General features: G+C 38.0%; 1 protein-coding gene across 7 annotated transcripts in view; it reads right to left on the bottom strand.

Annotated features, from left to right (window-relative positions):
- Window positions 1–21,855, bottom strand: part of XRCC4 (X-ray repair cross complementing 4) — a 181,428-nt gene that overhangs the window by 61,641 nt on the left and 97,932 nt on the right. For 6 of the 7 annotated variants that reach the window (XM_064439500.1, XM_064439503.1, XM_064439502.1 and 3 more), the window contains one exon: window positions 214–358. In XM_064439500.1, the coding sequence (XP_064295570.1) occupies window positions 214–358 (145 nt within the window). Of the gene's footprint in view, window positions 1–213; window positions 359–1,160; window positions 1,262–21,855 lie in introns of those variants that run through there. The other variant, XM_064439501.1, reaches the window with a different exon arrangement.

The following is a 21,855-nucleotide window of genomic DNA, read 5'->3' as shown; positions in this document are numbered from 1 at the left end:
TATTAAAATCAGTAAGTCATTGAGCCTGAGGTTTTAAACATTCACAACTGTTTAAAATTGGGTAACTTACTGTAAATGACTACACAGAATTCAACACAACAATACTCAGTCTGAAATATGAAACTGCGCAAGAAAACATGAAAAAACACAAACCACAAACCTTCCGACATCTGTAGATATAAAACCAATTCAATAAATTTGAAAACTGCTTACTTTTCCTTGGCTGGCAGTTCTGTCTCATAAGTAGCCATCTTAGCTCCTGTCCCAGCAGGCTTTGCTGTCCTTTGTCTTCGCTTTCTTCTTGGAGCGGTATCAATGACATCTGGGCTACCCAGAAGGGAATCCCTTTGTTCTGGTGCTGCCAAAAGGAAAAAGACCAAAGTAGAAAAGAATCTGAATATATAGTATTACAAGACAATTCTTAAAATATATATATTTTTTAATTAAAATCTCTGGGCTCAGATTTGACAGCAGTTGTTGTCAAAACAAACAGATGACATAAAGATTCAAAAAGACCACATGTAAACTAGAAAGATAAGTTTCCCTCAACGTCTCTTTGTAGTCAGCAGAGAGAAAGATGGGCAGTCATAAACCAGAAATATACTGACGGTGTCCTCATTCCTCCTTGTAGACTCTACAGTAACCAGTAGAGCCAAGTTTCACCTACCTGAAGTTAGTCTTTGCCACCTAGAGAATAATTGAGGAATATGTGCACGTGGCACAGGGGAAGGAGCTTGAGTGTTCTGCATACTGCATGGCTTTGTTCAGAATCTTGGTCTGCCATACGGACAGCAATGCAAAACCAGAACAAAAAAGAATTAAATAATTTTCAATATTCATTAGGATAAACCCTTGAGAGAAGCTTATTGCTGTGATCAAGACTGTATTTTGTAATGTACTGGTCATTTTGCTACCACGGACCTCCAAGCAGTAAATCGTTACAGGTTCTGCTGGAGAATCCTGAAGACAATAGACAGAAAGACTGATGGACAGCTTGATGTCTGTTCAGTGAGGCAGAAATTATCCATCTGGAGCAAACCCATGCGTAAAAAGTGGTAACACCAGCTTACTGCTCTACCCATGGAACCGGTGGCCCTGGTTCAGAATAAGCCTCTCAAAGTGGCGAAGAGGAGCTGCAGTCTGAAAGGAAAACAGGGGGAATTCCTAAGACCTCACAACCTGAAACTGGAAAATCCACCTGGGTCTCCACTGATTCCTCTGCTGAAGCTAAGAAAAGCAGGTTCTGTGCAGGTTCTTTTACCTATGACTGTAATTTCCATCATTACTGCATAACCCATGATTTCACACCTGGTTCACATTTATATTATCATGTCGATTCATAAAAGATGCATTATCTATACTTAAAAAACAATCCTCTCCCTGCTTTGACAGTTAGCTACTCGAAGCTCAAACGTCACGACAACCGGATCTCTCCTTAAGCTAAAACCCTCCCTTCCCTTGCTAATGCAGTCAGAAGATATGTAGACAGTTTTATTGCAGCTGTCAACATCCTGTAGCATGCTTTTATTTGGTATGCCTGCTTTAAAAATAAAATCTTTAATTACTTTGAATTTTCAAGATGATGGTATCCAGAACAGCACATATTTCGACTGAAATACATTAAATAATAATGTGGTGACTGAGGCTGATGCTATTATGGTAAGTTCCCTGATTATTACTTTTTGTGTGTTTTAGGAAGGTTTAATCTTCACATGGATGAAAGACACCATAATTTGAGATTCAATACTAAAGGTTTTCACAGAAAGTAAATAATAGGTCCTATCTCTTCATTCGTTTCACAGTTGTGATCTGCTTCAACTGAAAATGAATCAGGAAAAAAATATGCAGCCCACAAATAATATTTTCACTGTTTCTCAAAAAAATGTTTCTGCCCAAGAACACTGCTAAATTAAACATGTAAATAGAGGCTCCCTAAAGCCAGTGCAACCACTGCTTACAATGAAGCACATACTTAAAACATCAGAACCTCTTAGCTTTTACCAGCATATACTATACTCATCTCACACTTCAGATCTTTGCAGGGTGACAACAAGTATTAGCTGACATATTTCCAAGGCACAAGCTGATTAACACATTTCAAAGTCCAGTACAGGCAAGACACATTGTCTATCATAAATGCTGAACAGGGTTAAATTACAGCCCGTTTCTCCACACTAAACCAGCTAGGCATACTTTTTCAGTGCTAAATGTTGAAAATATGTTCATGATTGTTAGCCACTATTTACTGGCAGCATGTTCAGGGTAGTATACCTAATGTTTACACTAATACTATTTTATATATTCCAACATCACTTCCTAAAGTTGGCCCTTTCTTAATTAATACACATAACATAGTTTGCTGTCAAGAACCAAACAAACTTGAATAATTTTACTATCATATGTCTTTTTCTTCCTGGTTGCTGTTCTCATCCCACACTCTCTGCTTTTGCCAAAAAGTAGATCCAGAGGTTACCTATATATAAAAAACCTACCTAATGTTGCTGTTAAATAAATAACGTCTCTGTGCTTTTGCTTGTGTAATATGCAGTGGTGCTCATGGCCCTCAGCACTGTTTACTGTTTAGACACAAATCCTGTGTGTCTTCTACAACAGTCCCACTAGTCCTCAAGTGAGAAAAAAAGAAGAGGAATGTTTGTCTTTGCAGCACGCTGCATTTGTGCTAACTTCAGGCTGGGAAAGGGCCTCAGTCTTTAAACATCTCAATCTAATCTTTCCCATGAAACCAAATTTTGCTCTTATGACCTATTAAAACCAAGCAGAAACAAAAAATATTTTCCTAAATGATTCTAGTAAACCTCTGCAATAAAGAGACAATTTCTACTGTGAGCATGTTTCTTTTAATAATATCAAGAAGGCTTCTCATTCAGACAGCCCAAAATGCAATCTTACAAATATTAGTAGACTGGCTCATAATGGTTGATCACAATGGGCTTGGGATTTTTATGTTTTGTTTGTTCCTTTTAAGCCAAACTATCTCTTAGTTTAGAACTGCTAATGAAAAGATGGCATACACTTGAAGTTCAAAGTACCATGCATCACCGTAAGACTTTAAACACGCACCCACTACTACCGCCCCAAAATAATTATCATTAATGAATTCATTTATAGTACTTGACTAAAAGCCAAAGAAAGCTCCAGCAAAATATTATTCATTGCTCGACACAAAAAAAATTTGGAAAAATGAGAGAGCCTTGAACATAAACCTAGGTTTTCATTCTGAAAATCTTTTCTGTCTAAATTCCATCACCATTTAAAGTAGTAAAGTTCCTTGACTTCTCATGAAATTAGATTTCTTACTTTGATATTATGTAACATAATATGAATGATTGCTATATCTTTGAGAACAGTAGCAATTTAAATACAGACAAGTGTATTGTTTGATGAAAGCCAGTTAATTAAACTATCTAAAACCACAATTGTTGATCAAGAAAAGGAAATGTCCCGACATATACCTTCTGCAGGTAAATAACTGCTAGAAACAAGGTTAATAAGAGAGCAAGAAAGGGAATCATAGTTCAAGTGCTAAAAGAATATTTGTGTTAAGAAAATTAAAAGCTTTAAATAAAAACTCTTGATGTATTTTTTATTTGTTTTGAAGAGTGATATTATTTGGTGGGTAAAGGGAGTTTTCAAATAAGAAGGAATATTCTAGAAAATAATTTAAACTGAAAACTAAAAATAGCTTTCACTGGCATGGAACAGGCAGGATGAAATTAAATCGATGCAGTCCCATTATGTTGGGGGCCTGGAAACAGGAGGTGCCTTTACTCTAATACAGTAAAATGCCAGGACCCATTCCCAAGATGTTTGGTGCACAACACCTTGCGGCCGTGCGGAACAGCACTGCCTCTTCCAAGCTCTCTGTTGGGAGCAGTCTCTGGCCAGACAGACTCTGCCTGGGGACCTGCCTGGCTGAGCTGGCAGAGAGCAAAATCACTGCAGGGAACACGCTAGCAACGAAAAGGGGCAGACAACTTCGCTCAGCTGCCAGCCCTGAGGTCGAATCCTGGCATTGTTTACTGTACTCATATAGCACCATGATCTCTAAAAACTTCAAGCATTTAAAAATTAACTTCTGTAGCTTAGTTAAAGATAGGCAGTCCAGTTACATTTTAGAATATACTTTTGCATTACTTTATTTTGATATACAGAAGCCAATTATTTAAAAGGAAATACCTTCCAATCTTATCATGTTCACTTTTCAATATGAAAAAAACCTCTACACCCTCTGTATATCATCACCTATAATGAAAATTCAGCAGCTTTGACTTGTCTAATCATTAATGACAGTGGTGTACTCACTGAGCAAACCGAATCCAGCTCCTCTCAGTACAAGCTCTATTCTCCATAAAGGACAAAAACCAGCACTAAAACCTTAAAAATGCCATTAAAAATATACAGGGAGCAAAGCAAGAAAAAAAAAATGAGTAGGAGCATTCCAAATTTGAGCAATCTTTTGCCTACAATGACCTAACTTCACACAGGCAGACAACATACTCTCAGTGTCTGAATTCCTGAAAGGTGTATGGCTAGCAAGAAAAAGAGCAGTTCATGAGAATTTGCATACAGGAAGTACAGTCACAGACATAACCTCCCTTCCCTTCACCTTGTTAACATATATTTAAGATGTAACAAAGGATCCCCAAACTTGAACGCTTCTGTTTAATCCATTCCTATCACCCAAAACATCTGGTAGGGCTGCTACACTTGCTTACCTAAATTGTCCCATTAGCTCCAGATTAAAACCATGTACTCTGCTGGTATTTTGAAAATCACCTATTGCTGACTTTAAATGCAATATGGGTGAAAGCAGAACCTGGACCTTCTTATTTATAGTTGAAAGACTGTATCAGTGTTCTCATTTGCTTATATTTCTATCCTATTGGTAACTACCCAAATTTTGTTGTCTTAAACACTAACCATTTGCTTCCCTTGATAGAACATTTTTTCTCTCTCAGTGTTTGTATTCCTCAACATGGTAAATTACATTAGAATGGGATGTGTCAGTTGCAAATATAGCCCTACAGCCACAGACCCCATGGGATTAGTCCCACTGATTATAATGCACCGAATTGATTCTAGGTTAACCAGTCACTCCAGAAAAGGAAACACTGAAAAGGAAAACATATTTGAACATTGTACTTCTATCCACTTTATGCCATTGACTTATCAGCACATAACATGAGAATTTTAAAGCCAATAATCAGTGTCAAATGGATTCAAGGAACATTCACATTTCTGGCATGCACCACCAAATAAAACATATTTAGCATAGTAAACTTACTTTGCTCATAATAAAGAATTTGCAGTTATTAAAAAAAAAAGGCTTTATTTTTGGATTGGAATGGAACAGGAGAGATTTATAAAGGACACAGGCTTTAGTTCTCAATAAAGGACTGGCCTTTATTTAAAATTATCTCCTGTCCTGGGGATTTTATTAACAGCAGCACAGAAGTCTCTCAATTTTAATTTCTGTTCCGAATGAAAATTTACCTGATTCCTTTTTTGTCAGAGTAGCAAGGACTTAGGAAAATTTGTTCAGGTTTTCAGATATTAATGCTATCACAGGTCCCCCATATTCCTGTCAGAGTCCCCCGGTTAACAGAACAGAACTTCCTGGTTGAATTCTGCTTAACTCCAGGCAGCATGTGTTGGTCCATAGAGTTATTTGACTGAACTTCCAACTTCTGCTGTCTCTATTGAAGATGATTTAACTTAAAATCAATCCTTTGCTCAATGTTCTTGCCTCTCCTGCCTCTGCCCTTGCACAGCATTGGTAGCAGATAAACTATAGAGTAAAAGAGGACAAAGTGGTCACAAAACGATCACCTAAAGAGCACCAGAACTGCCTGTGACAGCTGCTCCCCAAGCCACAAAAGGAAAAAAAAAAAGGAAAGGGAGCAGAACTCATCACTTTAATCCTTGACTATAGTGTAACTTCAGTAATTATGTGGTTTCTCAATCTCAGCCTAATTCCTAAGGGATCAACCATAGCTGATAATAATTAGCATCTCTTTGACATTCTCAGCAGAGAGTCTCCTAAATGAATGGGTATGGAAATGAATGTGTCTCACTGATGTAGGCAATTCCTGCAAAGTAGGATTAAGTCATTCTTGACAGGCAATTTAGGAAACACCGCTTCTACCTACACTATAGTTATCCTGTATATACACATTCTGGCCATCATCGGGCATTCTTCATAAGAAATAGATCCATTTAGATCACTCAGAGATCCAAAATTAAACATTGGTATTTATGGTTCAAGCATATGCTTCAGTGAAAGTAACAGAAATGTGTCAATATTTTAATTTTAGGAAAACAGTAAGAACCATTCTCCATTCCCTTTGTTCTGTTTTACTTTATATTTCATTCTTTGTATAAATTTGGGTTTACTGTGCCGTAATCCCCTGAGGCCTAAAGGCGGTTGAGACTGCAGTTCTATAAATTCTCTGACAGTTAGTTATTAACATTTATTTTTATAAAGAATATCTCCATGGGAAGTGTTTATGAAGACACATTTTAAAACAACTCCAGCAAAAAGTTTAGATCCAGCTATACAAAATTTATAAATTGTATCCAGTTCAGTAAGGAAGTTTACATTTCACCCTGCTAGACTGTATTACCACTGACAAAGCATCCTAAGCCTTAACATGCACACTTCTCTATATGCTAAGCCTATTCTTTTCCTGATGACACCATTTTTCAAAATCTATTAAAATATAATTCTGTTCTTTAATTAAAAAAGCTTATTTCAAACCTGTAGGGAAGCATATCAAGTTATAATAAAAACCTGGTTGACATACAGTTTTCTTCTCAATGCTTATTCATTTGAGACAACTCAGGTGCTCATCTGTTACCAGCTCATATTGTCTTGAAAGTAGATGGCAAAAAAAAAAAAAAAAAAAAAAATCAGGGTAAATTTGACAAGCAAATAACAAGTTTGGTCAGGAAGCATGAAATAGTCTCTTTTCATATATCAAAATATCAGAGAGGAAAAAAGGAATGCATTTTTACAAATATCTGCAGAGACTCTGAAGGAGCTTATTAATTTTAGCCATCAAAACCATGATCTGTAGCAGAAGTATCTCTTTTAAAAATAATTTGATATGGGATATTTCAATGAACCATATGTAGTTCATTAGATGAGATATTAATTTTCAACAATCCATAATATGTGTTGCTAAGAATAGTTTAGTAATGCCATAATTCTAAGGAAGTCACTGGTTATAAACATTGTCAAAGGTTATGATTTATCAGTAACCCAGAGACCTTGAAAATCCTCAAAATATACAACCGTATACTATATATTTGTGTTGTCTCCAGCACCTGAAAAATTGTACCCGTCTTAAAATACAAACAGAAAGCTTTATAATGCTCAAATCTTTCCTGACAAGGGTCAGGTAGAGACTCCATTATGAAGCAGTGAAAGCTAAAAGATTGCAATTTTGATATCTGAAACGTACTAACTCTTAAAGTTGCTTTCCCTGCTTTATTTTTTATGGGCAACAGCAATGTTGGTGACTCAGATGCTGTGGTGGTTTTTGACTAGCCAAACGCTGTTTGGTGATGAGTTAGGCTGCTCAGCAACAGCATGCTCCTGCTTTCCAGTGATCCACTGAAAGTCCAGATTTATTACGTGCAGTTTTAGAAATCCTCTTCCATCTCTGACCCTCAAATCTTTTTGAAATTCTGGATTAATACTGCCTGATGAGGCTAATTTTTGTGTACCATGGTTGGATGTGCTGTTGTCTTGCACACACCAGCACATCCAAGTTCAGGCAAGAGCATTTAAACATTGTCGTCTGAAAAGGTTTAGATGAGCTAACTGTCCTGGGTGTGACTGTTTGCTGGAGTCATCCCCTGGACTCCCTTGATGTCCTATTTGGATCATCTGTACCACCCAGGGTGGAGGTAGGAGGCTTCTGAACAGCGTCCCCAGGAGACATTAAATAGCTTGCAGGTCAAGTAAACAAAACAACAAAACAGAGAGATGGAAGAATTAAAAACATGAAGCTAAGAAAAGCTTTGGAAAAGATTTCTGTGACCTTTTGATTCAATGTGAGGAAGTAGAGCCCAAAGTCATTTCTCGCCAGGCACTTAAAACATATACCTCATGTCTGTAAGTCCAACTGGCATTATTTTTGCTCTAATAAATTTTTCTGACAGCTTATGTTGCTAAGCCCGCCAGCCGACCCAGGCCCTGGCACTGACAGCGGTGGGCTTCCAGGTGTCACCTCTAAGGTTACCCCATATGTCAGACAGTACTTATCATTATGCCTGTCCCCTGGCTGTGTGGATGTGGGGCCTGACATTTGAAAGCCAGGCCTAAAGAAGGGTTTGAATAATGGTGATTACATTACTTACTGATTTGAAATCAGTAAGAGATTATTTTGTTAACTTTTATGTAAAATGGTCACCTGTAATGCTATTTAGAATGTGAAGATACAGCAGCATAGCTATTTATGAGCACTTTGAAACGGGACTTCTGAATTAATACTAACCGTAGGTCTCAAACCCCTCGGGCATGCATTTGTAAGAACTATAGCTACTCCTGTGCTAACTTCTTCACTCAAAATCAGTATCTCTTGGATAGTGAAATATTTAACAGTAACTGGAAAGATCTGTAAACAATAAAGCCTTTTGACTTTTTCCATTTATATTTTTATTTCTTTGGATAAAGCACTGGGTTGCCCTTGTGCTTGAATAGTCTTTAGATTATCAAGTCTGTCTCCTGGCAATGCACATAAAAGCTAGCTGGTTTAGATGATCATCGTCTTGACACACGTATTTTATTCACTAAGAAGCCTGCAGGGATCATGAGACCAGATAGATCTGCCTCTGTGTACTGAAGGTAGTCTTAAAAAACAAGCGTCAGCTGCACTCGGGCCATAACCTACCCAGGGCCCTGAAGTTGCACCACAGTGCTCTGAAGTAGCTGGAGATCAGACTCTTATGCCATGAGAATTATTTCTTTCCCCATTGAATAATTTTTGAAGAAATCAATACAACTCAAAGGAAGTCACAGGCTGCAATAACTCTGGAAGACATATGTTTTCATAATGATGGCATTTTATGGTGGATAAATTACTAGCCTCTACCAATAGCTTTATTGTGTGGTATCTTCTATGCTGCTCTAAGATTTTTTCAATGATATTATAAATTCCATTTTTGGATATTTCAGCTTTAGGTTGAATAAACGTTTCAGGTGGAAAAATCTAAAGTAAAAAACTATTTAACAGGAACTACGCTTGCCTGCATTTCACTTTGTATTAGTAAGGAAGTACAATAAAGTTTAAACACATACTATGCTCAAATCAGAAGCTATTTTGCTACTTAGATTATTTCTACAGCAACATATATATGTGGTGCTGTTCCCTTTGAGAGACAAAAAGCTAGGTTTCAAGTTTTAAAATAATTTACTCTAAAAGTTAGTGACATAAGTGCTATGTCCCTTCATAAAGATATGCAATTTTAACCCTAGAACACAAAACAGCTTCATTAAAACTGTTCTCTACACATGAACATACATAATTAATGATTGGATAGAGTCTAATCATTCAAAATTTCATTGTCAAAGGAAAAATGTTGAGAAACCATTAAATGAGTAAAAAGGAAATGGAGCATCTCCTGCAGTTTTTACAGTGGTTCTACATCACTAACAATAGCATCGGGAGCAGTCAAGGGTGGCTGCCTGCTCAGAAAGTTACTAACATGCATTTTACCTCTAGGTTCCCAATTTTAACTCTGTCTATGGTTGTGGTAACTGAAAGTCACCATTACTAGTGGCTGTTTTGTAGATAGTGTGAAATAATTTAATTTCAACACACCCCTAGGGAATATTTGTTACTTGCCAATATTTGAGTAAGATTTGGGTACCTTAGCATGGATAAAATCTTCTGGAATCTATAAGCAGACGTTCAGTTTAATAATTTTTTTCCCAACCCCACAAACTTCTGGCATCCCATACCACTTCACATCCCATACCAATTAATTTTCTAAGGATCAAAGTTAGTCAACACACAGGGTCCTGCACTGCATTAAGGGGGACACGGGATCTGTTCCTGATCCTACCACTGACCTTGATGAATATCCATGCTTTGGCTCCTTGTGTGTAAACCATGAGTACTGTTTACTTGACTTTATGAAATATCTTGACACTGAGGAATGAAAAGGATCATACAAGCCACGTTGAAAGGATAGAGGCACCTCTGTAAATGTAAAGAAGCTAAGAGGTACTATTATTCCTGTAGACACCAATTATGTGCATGCATGTAGGGACCCCAGAGGGTGGAGAGGGCTGGGAGGCTAATCTTCTGTGGAGGAAACAGTGTGTCTTGGGGTGGTTAGGCCAGTTTTGTCAAGCAAGGCTCAGTCAAAAATAAGCTTGGGATCTAACAGCCCAGTGAGCCACTCCAATGGCCAATATGATGAGTTAGCACCTGAAAGATTAAGAAGTGTTAGTGTCTTCCAATCAATGTTAGACAACAGTTGAAAGAATAAAGCCTAATTAATACAATCAAGCAGTACTACTGATAGGATCAAAGGTCATGCCAATATTATAAACTGTGTAATTAGGAAAATAAATTTAGACACTCGTGGATCAAAACTTGGGGGGGGGTATTTGTTTTGTTTTGCTTTTTTAACATTTTTTATTTAAAGTAAAATTTTGAAGAGTAAATCACTGCCCAAAGCATTCAATGTCTTGATTGGTGAAGTGAAAGAGGGAAATACTTAAGTGGGAAGTCAGATGTGACTCTGGGAGACATCGTCAGAAAAGCCCATGCTTTGCTCCAGCATCCTCTGGGCTTCAGTGCTGATTACCAAAACTCTTGGGTGAAGCCCGTAAGATTTAGTAGTGCCTGCTTTTCCATCGATTCCCCTTTCCTCTTTCTGCCTTTAGCAAAATTTGAGACAAACTGAGTGTATTGCGGTAAATGGTAAGAGGAGATCACTGCCCAGAAAGTGACTGTACAAGGCCCTTGACAGAATTACAACAAAGTCCGAACTCCCTCCTTTTGAAAGATGGCTTAATGAGAACCTTGTGCCCTTTCCAAAAAACCTTGCTACAGAGGGGATTTTTAGAATATTCCTATTGTCCTTTTTGTACGTATATACCCTTTTCCCAAATTTAATATGCTTTAGATCTATTATTTCTATTGTATATGTTTTAATTTTGTATAACCAGCTGATACACTTCCAAACTCCTGCATGCATTTTCTTATGTTTGCTGTGAAACAAGCAGGCTGACCTGAGGTCTCAAATGTCATTCACTAGGAACAAAGTTCTATTTACACCATCAGCTTTCTGGACCCATTCATTTCTATTGAAATTAATACAAGACCTCCACTAAATAGAAGACATACCATGAGTATCATCCACAAAATGCTGTTAGCTACTTGCTTTTTTCATACAGTGTTTCTAAAAGGCTTTTCATGCTGTGAATTTAAAGACAGCATTTAAGATGTCATTACGGCATGTCTTTATATACAGCTACCATTAAGTTCTTTATAATGGATTCAGAAGTGATGAACATAGAAGGTACATGTGTCTCAGTCAGACATGACATTAACATCTTCATGGCAGATGCATTGGCACAATTTCAATCAACATCACAGGATAATTTTGCCATGGAAAATGCTACAGGTAATTTTGGTTACTCTAAGAGGTTCTGAGAATATATTTAAAGAAATTTAAAGATCTCAATAAGTACTTTGAGAGCAGCAATACATTAACATTTATTATAGCATTTACTGAGCAATGAACATGAATGTACAAGACATTAATATACAATGAACAAAAAATTAAAAATCAGTGTGTCTCAATGAGAATCAAGAAGCTGGTTTTATCTATAATAACTTCTACTTAGATGCTTATAAATGCTTACACTGCAGTCCGTAAGACACATAAATAGCACAATTCTAACTTTTAGGCATCATTTATTATTTATTGTGAGTGGGTCACAAAACTTATGATAGGACTCAAGACCTGTGTTTACATTCTGACCCGGGCTATTTTTCTTCACGAGGTCCCTGGACATCTGCAGGGCTCTCCTGATCTAGCTGGGCTGTACACATGTGCAAAGGTCACCAATAACAGACCACAGCTGAAGATGTAGTTAGAAAGGAGTTCAACTTCAGAAGCGTTAACCTACATCATGAAACCATCTATGAAACACATTGTTATTGACAAGCTGGAAGATATTCAGGGAAATTTTAAGGGGTAATGGTGAAAATGAATGGCAAAAGGCTATGGCAAATAGCCTGGACCCAAGTTAATCAGACAATGGAGATGCACAGCCAGGATGCAAGATGAAGTAATTGTGTGGTGTGATGGTAAGAGTCACAGCCAGACTTGTTATACAGAACTGGTTTTGTTCCCCTGGGATCCACTAACTCTGGGATAGTCTTTCCATATGGCAAAAACTCCACTCCTCAGTAAGAAAAAACAGGATCACACCCTGCACTGTGCTAATGTTCCATGTATCCTTCCCCAGCCAATGTCCCTGCGAGTCACCAGGGCCAAGAGGCACCATGCAAATTCTTTATTAAAATGGCAAAGACAGGGTTTTGATTACCTAAATTACCAAGCCTACATGATAACACAAAACAACATATATTCAAGCCTAGGAAACATATTGTTTTCTTCTGATAAAGAATCTTACTACTAAGCCCTTCTGATATTGAGACTAGCCTTCTGCAGTGTGCAGCAGCCTGAGAAATTACTTAAGGGTATAACACAGCTTGGACTGGAAAAGCTTCATGAAATTCCGCTACTATTCCATCAACATGCAGTGATTCTAAAAAAAAAAAAAAGAGGGATATCTATATATAGGCATAATTTATCATTGGTTGATATTTTATGCAAGCTCAAAAGATCTATATGGAAGAAGCAAATACTTTCTTATGTTTAATGTATTTAGTAATTTCATTACACTGGGAAACTCTCATCCACCTTTACCACTAAAAATTAATTGAAATTATTAAGGCCCTGTGGAGATTGAAACACTTAATGACATTCTTCCAAAACAATGGTCACTGTATTGGTAAGGTGGTTTCATGATAAAAAGTAATAGTCTCCCTGTAACTAAAGAAATCTTAAAGAAAATAGGATTTAAATACATAGGGTGTAAATACACACTCCTTTCCCCACCACAACACAGCTCAAGCTTAAACTACAGAAACTGAGTTCATCAGAATAGCACACCAGAGAATTAGTGAAGGATAGGGGCCCAAAAAACCTCCTTTAAACAAGGAAATAACACAGGTATGTGTGCAGATCATTCAATATAAGTGCAAAGAAATGCGTGGAGATTAATTATTTCTTCTATCTGCAAGAAAAGGTAACTTTGATCATCTTTGACATAAAAGAGGTAGGGAAAAGGCAGCATGGCAACATTGGTCTTACAAAAGAACTGCAAAGGCATCCAAAACTGAATTCAGCAAATGCCAATGGCAGATTAAAAACTTTTCCTTAACTAATGGTTCCAAAAACTGCTCCCACGCTTTTAAAGAAACAGGAATAAATACTGTTTGAAATTAAGAAAAAAAATCACTATGCTAGAACCAGCAGACAATTTAACAGACTGATTTAGGCTGAGATTTTCCTCTGGCACCTTGCTGCAGGGAGAATATGAAGGGATGATCACTGTGACATCAACCACATACTAAATTCTAGTGATGAAATATTATAAAAACATGATGCCTTCAAAGAAGGAATGTTTGTGAGTTATTTCCAGCAAAATTTGCTGAAGATGTTAGAAAGCAAGCATGATTTTATAATGACATTTTCTGGAGAACCAAGAGAAAAAACTATGTGTTTCAGGCTACAACGATTTACAGGATTAAGTTCACTAACAGTAAAATCAGAATGAGGTCACTAGGTTAAGTGGCTGATGTGTGGGATGACAGAAAGCCGTAACAAGGTTCTATAACAAGAAAATATTGTATACTTTTCTTTTTTATTTTTTTCCCGGAAAAAAAGAAATGTACAACAGAGAATCTCAGTATCACATTTTCTCACATAACAGGCTACATCTTACAAGTACTCCAGCTGTCCTAAATAGTACTATATTTGACAGCTTGATTCTTAGAAATAATAACGTTGATGTTATTTAATGCTAGAATTTTTGCCTTTAACTAGTATTGTTTCTAATTATCTTAATACTTGTTTAAAAAAATCTTTGAGAACCTGTAATTTACTTCTATTGGAATGGTTTAATCATTATGATATTGGTATAGCTTAAAAAAAGAATTAAAATCACACAGAGTTCCAAATCAGACATTTTAAAAAATGTTTTCTTTCCTTGTCTGCTCAAGTTTAACCGGGGAAGTCTTCACAGTACTGCCTTCAGTCCCATGGTCACTGGTACTGACTGTTATTTTGGCAGCATGCCTCCCAGGAAGACCAGCTCTCATTAGACTGGAAGATAATACTATGCAGAAGGGTAAAAATGTCAGAATAAAGTTCAAAAGCAGAGAAAGATACAACTAATCCTTGCCCATGTATACCCTGCTGTGCACAGCACCCTCTTTGTTGATCAACAAAAACACATTAAAACATCCAGGACTGGGCACAAAATACTAATGTGAATAACGGCTGTTAAGATGACTAACACTTTTATTACATATTCAGAATTGAACACTCTGGCCAGAAACAGAGCCAGAATAAGCCAGAGTAGCCTCTCTGGAAGTTAATGGAACTATAATGAATTACACCAATTGAGAATTCAGAGTATTATTCTAGGATAGCTTGCTGGTGAAATACACAAAATAAAGCAAGTGACTAATTGCATGCTGTGCGCGACCACAGTCATTTTAAATCGTATTTCCTGAAAAGGCAGCTGAATAACATAATTACCTGAGAAACACCTGGAATCCTTCTTGACCATTTTACCTCTGGTAAAAGCCGTACATAGTAATTTTGTACTTTGTCTTTAAATTATAGAAAAGAGTTTACAGTTGAATCCTCTTTTCTTTTTCACACCGTACCTAACCCGCAATGTGACATTCCATTCGATACAATAAATCTTCCCAAACTTTGGAAAAGTCAAACGAGTTGCGTGGCCAGACCAGTTTGAGGCATGCGCTCCCAGACACTATGACAGGCCCCAAGCCCATGCAGCTAGCTGGTCTCCGGATTGCTGTTACCCTGCACGGTCACACACCAAGGCAGCCGTTCCAGAGCCTCTTGTTTTGGTGGCATAAAGAGGGAAATGCTGTGTACCTTCACGATTTAGACTCAGTAGTCTTTACTACAAAAACCCCTCTTATTCTTGCTAAAACTATTTTTATTAATAGCAAGGACTGTGTTTACCTTGTTATCCAAGGATATCTAAGGAAAATAAAGCCACCCCCTCTTTACCAGAAACTACGTTCAGAATCTTTCCTACCATAAATCACTGCGTGAGTTCAGTGGTTCAAAGTGCTGCTTTCTCCCAGACAAGGAATTTAAAGTTCCTCAGATTCATGTGTTACAAGGGGATGATTTATTCCAAGATGCGGCCGTGAATTAAAGTGTCAGTGTATTTCTGAATGGCAACAGCAGCAGCATGGATCCAGCCTCAGTAGTCAGGAGACGCAGGCATTTCAACTCTGAGACACCAGACTGCTGGAAGGAAGGGTTTGGGTTTTGTTTTGCCTTCTAGTTTCCTACCCCAGACACAGGATACAGATATATGGCACAGGTCAGGGTTAATACACTATCATCAAGATAAGGGTCAAGACTGACGGAACCAATGGCTACTGTTAACAAATGTGATTTCACTTTTCTCCTGTAGCAGAGTATTTTAGCAAGCCACACTAAAGAGAGGGGGTTTAAGTGGGAAATAGCTTACACTCACCTAAAAGCAGTGCCACTTTTCCCTAACATACCATTTTGTAAAATACAGAAAATGAAAATGCAACCTGATCTGTCCTGTGCTCCTACTACTCCTTGCTATAGAAAGATGGAGCAGCACCGTGTGAAACAGGCACAGTTCATTCCTTCAAGCTCGTAAAAGAGCTGCAAAATCCCTAAACTGTACCACAGATTTACTACTTTGTCTCCCAGCAGAAGACAGGAACTGTGGGTTCTCCCCTTGCTCTGCTAAGGCACATCTCCGCCAAATGGTGCGGTCTCCCTGTACCCACTCCATTCCTTCCAGCTGAACAGAGACTTGCTGACAGACAGTCTCCTGCTGAGGGGGAATTTACCAGCGAGTTACTTTAAAGCAACTCTGCATTGTTTATGGAGAGAAAATTCTCCTCAGTAGGCCAGAGACACAACCCTAACTAGGGCTGTAGCTTTAGAAAACTATTTAAAGTAATGTATTTTAGCCATAAAATATAAATATCTCCTGAAAGTGCCTGCTTATCTGGATGCTCAGAGTACAGCTCTTCAGTCTCTATGCCACTTCTAAGGAACAGAGGAACATGCGCAGAGTTGGCCTTTCTCTGCACATAAAAGTAACTTCAATCCCCCAAACACCAGTCAAACCTCACAAGTGAGGCATATGCTGAGGGATGACATACTACCTACGGTGGGATGACTGTATTTCTTCTCTCCTTAGTTATCCTGTCTTGTGGGATAAGCAGGGAAGAAATAAATCAGTTCCTTAGCTCTCCAAAGCTTAATGACTACCTCTGCAACGGTCCAGCATGAGATGGACAAGACTCTCCTCTCAGGATGCAGTGGGAACAATGCTTGTTCCCAGTGTAGCATATGATTTTATAGGTATTGTTTTCCTAGAGTACCAGAATTTAATTATGCTACAAAGCAAATCAGGAAGTTCTCAGACATTTAAACAGCATTTTGGTGTTCACATACTTAGAAAGAGGTTTCTTTTACACTAGGCAGTTCCTGAACCAAGTGTTGTAACTGAGTAAAGAATAAACTATCAGTAAACAGTTCAATAGCCTAGAAAGTAATACAATTCAATCACACAAGCACACAAATGAAAGGCCAATCACAGTTTTGACCTTGCTGACGCTTTCTGAAAATGACTGACATCAATCTCATGGCCCAAATATCTTAAGGGTAGCTTGAAAGCACTCATAGCCCTTAAAAATTCTCCAGAGAGAATCTTCTAATCCTTGCCCTGTTTTGCAGGTAAGAGACTCCTGACATAATAGGACTCATGACAGAGTTCTGATTTTATCCTTGGTCTGATGTAGTCAGTGTTATCAGCCTGCAATAACTGGGGTCAGCTGCTCAGTGTAATGCTTAGCTGTGCAACACCTTTCATTTCTTTCTCAAAAAAATCAGTTCAGATGCAGACAGGTGGAAAATGAAAGATCACATTTCCATCATTTACAGCCCACCTCCACCTCTGATCACAGGGAAAAGACAGATGTATTCATGTCACAAGTGCTAAAAGTCTTGATCAAGTCCTTGTGGCCAGAAGCACTTTTTACATCTCCCTAAATGCTATAAGCTTCAACTGTTTCTTAGAAATAGAAACTAGAAATTCCAGCAAGAAAACAGCTCTCTCTTCCCCACTTTGATGAAAACAAAAAACATGCCTATATGAGAACCTTCATCTGCAAAAGCTAAGTGCACAATAGGAGCTTCTCCCTCCTGGGCACCCAGAGATGGTATGTATTCAATTTTCTTCTGTATCTTGATGGTAGCTTGTGCTTGTTTAGTGATTTGTTAATATTCTCAGAGCTTACAAACACTTGGCAGAACATATTCCCAAAATTGGGACTTGTTAATGATACGGTTTTAAACACAGGGGGACACAAAAAACAACAAAGTAGAATAAAAATAGGGCACATCATATGAAAATGAATGACAGCACAGTGTAATAACTGGAAATTCACTTAATCTAAAGGTTCCTCTGCATTTTACATCTATCCAAAAACTCCTAAGTTTCTCATCTTCTCTCTAATTCAATGTGAGAAGCAGAGCTGTTCTGTTACCGTCACTGTTCTGTCACTACCCAGGCTCGAAGTCTTAGCTATCAAACAGTCCAATATAAAAGCAGTGTAGCTGTATTTGTCCAAAGTGACTGCATTTCAACAGCCATAATCACCAAAAAGCTATGCAGGTATTTTGCTAACTTACCGTCACCCCTTCCCTGCCTTTAAATCAACAGCCAAAGGCATACAATTAGATCAGCAGCAGTGTCACTTGTGTTCCTGTGCCTTTTGATCAAAAATTGACAATGCATACTTTTTTCTCCTTTCTCATCTGTTTACCTCCAAATGTTTTGACTTTCTTGCACGGAGGCTGCTCTTCAGTGGTGTCCCTCCCCTGCTTATGAGGTGAGTTATATCTCCTTTGACCCCTGGGGCTGTGTACTTGCATTACCTTGCAGTCAGTCAACTAGCCATTTCAGCAACATACCTGAAAATCCACCACTTAGCTCTTACATGCTACTCTAACACACAGAAGACAAGTTTTAACTAATATAAATCAGTAATAAATATTTAAAAGATGTGCAGATGTGGCACTTAGGGAGATGGTTTAGTGGGACTTGGCAGTGTTAGGTTTATGGTTGGACTCGATGATCTTAAGGGTCTTTTCCAACCTAACTGATGATTCTATACATCACCACTCAGTTACCTGAGCATATGGCTCTGATAATTCAGCCTCACCTGTTAACAATATAAATTTATTTTAAGGAACAGGGCTAAGCTATGCCAGTGAGAATTTTCTCTTTAAAAGGTAGGTGACAATACTTGAGTTGACCTTTTGGATGAACAGAACCAAAATCAAATCAGATGTAATTTACAGGCAGCTTCAACTGGAGGACAAACATCAACATGTTTTTAATCTCCTGCATAAAGGAACATTTCTCCGCAAGCAGCCACACAAACAAGTGGCAGTGTTTTGCAGGGAGGTTTATTAAGCACACCTTGCTACGTGGTTCAGAACAAGTGAGCACTGGGAATTGTGACTCATATTTGTTGTTGTCAAGTGAGGAAACCAGGGAACTGAGCCTTCAGGCAGCCTACAAGCAGTCTCAGTTAAAGCAAACTCTGAGTAAGTGAGAGACCTTCGCCAAGGAACAAGTAATGCGTGAATGCTCTTAATGCTCTAACTTAAACCAAGGAGCAGTGTTTGAATAAGCTGTGGATGAGCATTCATCTTTGGATATAGACGAAAGCTGATGCCAGGCAGCTAACACAAGTGATGTTTCACAGCAAACAGAGAGGCAGGTCATTTTTGTCACACGAAAGCCCTTGTTACTAAGCTTTGTTTAGCACTAGGACTAAACATAAAATGAACTGTTACATGCTGTGTTGCAACTACATGCCAAGAAAAGCAGCCAGGTAAAGAACAGGCACTGGAGATCTACAGACAATTCTCTTTTGCGGATTTTGCAGGGTTTTTTAAAAACAAGTTGGCCAAGGAAATTGTTTACTCCCAATTATCCTGTTTGTATTGTATATCAATTTTTTACTTTCTCATATCAATATGGTGTGTCTGGATATCCCAACAAAAAGTGCTGCAAACCTTTCACATTTAGAAAACAGGAGTCATTGGAAGCCAAGAACAATGTATCTTAATTAAAAAAGGATATCCAGTGGTTTGCAAAATGCAACTCCTTTGGAAAAAGAGCATTTCCATGAGATTTTTCCAAGGCTGCCTGTGGGGTTCTCCACTTTGAACGCTCCTTCTTACTGCACTCAATCTATCAGTTAGATCCTCTGTCATATAACGCTACATTTCTGTTTCAAATACGAAGGCATACATATCGCTATCTGCTTCATTTACGCTCCCCTTAGCATACGCTGATCAACAATGCAAGAAGCCCGTGTCTCACTTCTGAGAGATGTGTCCCAAACCTTCTCTCTTTTGCTGAGAAACATTCCTTCCATGTCTCCTGGGCCACAGAGAAACTTCAGGGAAGTGACTAAGTGTTTTTATAATGTGCTTTCTCTCTTCACCTCCTAAAGAATGAAGACAGAGCAGTGAAGCTTTCACCTTCATCAAAATTCTGAAAGTCTTGTTTGAATTTAAAGATCGCATGTAAAACGTTTTGATGCTTTCAGCAGGAGCGATGAGTCACTAGTAAACTATATAGTTAATGATATAGGTCCTAAAACAGACCAAGTTTTATGTGTAACTAAAGAAGTTAATATTTGGTGAGGTGTAATGAAGTAAACTACTTTCAAGTAGGGAATAGACAACAACTTTATTTTGCATTTAAGTTTCTGCATATTTTCTTCTCAATTACTTTAATGTCTTCAACAAATGAGCTGCATTCGCAAAACATGGAAATTGTAGAACAAAACTAAAATACCCTTAATCAACTGAAAGCACCTGAAGACCAACATCACCCTCATGCAAGAACTGCTGGAGGTTACAAACAGGTTAGCCCCTTTGTTTCACATAGTGTTTCTCAACTCCTCCAAAGCCTTCCGATTGCCTGCCTCATGTGTTTCCCAGGAAAGGTCTTAAGGAAATTGCTGGCAATCAGATACTCATGACCTGACCCTTCTCTCCCAGGAACCCAAGTAATGAGTATCCTTGTGAGAATTCAACTCATGGCTATAGATTAAAGAGCTATTTTTTCCTGTCTGAGACAACAGCTCACAGTATGGCTGATCCCAAACAAGCACTGCTTTTGCCTTATTGGAGACAGTTGCATTTTGCAGGGTCAGCAGAAGGAAATCTAGGCACAGCACTGTATAAGCAGAAACAATAATTTAGCAGGTAAACAGACATGGAAGATTCAAAGTCTCAGATGCTGGAACTGAGCTAAGCTTAGCAGCCAAAGCACTGCTGGAAGGTGTTCTCCTACAAGTTGAGTTCACTCCTCCATTTGAAACAAACAGGTTCCTTACATAGACAAAAATTAACTTACTGCCATGAATGGGTTAACTAATGACAAGGGTGTGGACAAAAGAAGGTGCATGGTGAAAGGATGATAATGAAAACAAATGAATGTGGTGGCAGGTAGAAAAAGGACACAAAATGCTCCTCTGGTTTTCAAAAAGGAGGTGGTAGTGAATACAAGCCAGTATTTTACTGTCAAAAGCATACGTAACAGGGATTTGTGCAGTATCAGCAGTTTTTGCTAGTAATCTACAGACCTCAGATCTGAGTAAGAAAACTTAGACCAACATAAAACGCTGGTCTTAAATGCAGCTTTGTATTAAGTTTAGTCTCTCCTTATTTTCCTGCATTCTACATTTTTCCCACCCAGTTCTTCCTCCCCGACTCGCATTTATTGTTCGCCCCACCCAGGCCATACTGTTTGCTGAAGATGGTCAAAACTGAACACAACATTCTGCTCCGAAGGAGTTCGAGCATGAGTGATTTGAGATTTTTGGTCTTGCTAGAATTGCTTGCATGCAATAGCTTTCCAAGTCATTGACTAATTAATCAATGAAATCATGGAAGTTACTTCAGTCATTCTTGAAACTTGAGATTATCAGCTGTCAGCACAGCTGCCAATGAGGTGCATGCTCACTTTTGTGTTAAGAAAGTTTAATATATTTACTAAATAAAAAATAAACTCACCTCTCAAACTAAACAAAGGAATGCCCTGGCAGCAAAGTGGGAGGCATTTGAAATCAGCATAGTAAACTGTTTTTTCTGCCATGGACATCAATACTGCAGACTAATTTGTTTTGGTAGTGTCTTTCAAATGATTGAGGCAGTTACTGGGTTAGGAGAACCTAAGAAATACTAATATGGAATAACTGGCAATTTAAAATTTTTATTATATTCTTAATATATTTGAAAACACTGATGTATATATAAACATATGCTAACATGCCTTTTTCATTTTAATTATGCTAATTTTGGACACAACTGGTATCTACACAAAGGGCTAAGTCCTTAAAAGACAGTTAAAAATGGCACCCATTTTAATTTATATTTAGATATCCAAATGTATGCACA

This window comes from Phalacrocorax carbo, chromosome Z (genome assembly GCF_963921805.1).
Source record: "Phalacrocorax carbo chromosome Z, bPhaCar2.1, whole genome shotgun sequence".
NCBI classification, from domain to species: domain Eukaryota; kingdom Metazoa; phylum Chordata; class Aves; order Suliformes; family Phalacrocoracidae; genus Phalacrocorax; species Phalacrocorax carbo.
This window is presented reverse-complemented; position numbering and strand designations above follow the sequence as displayed.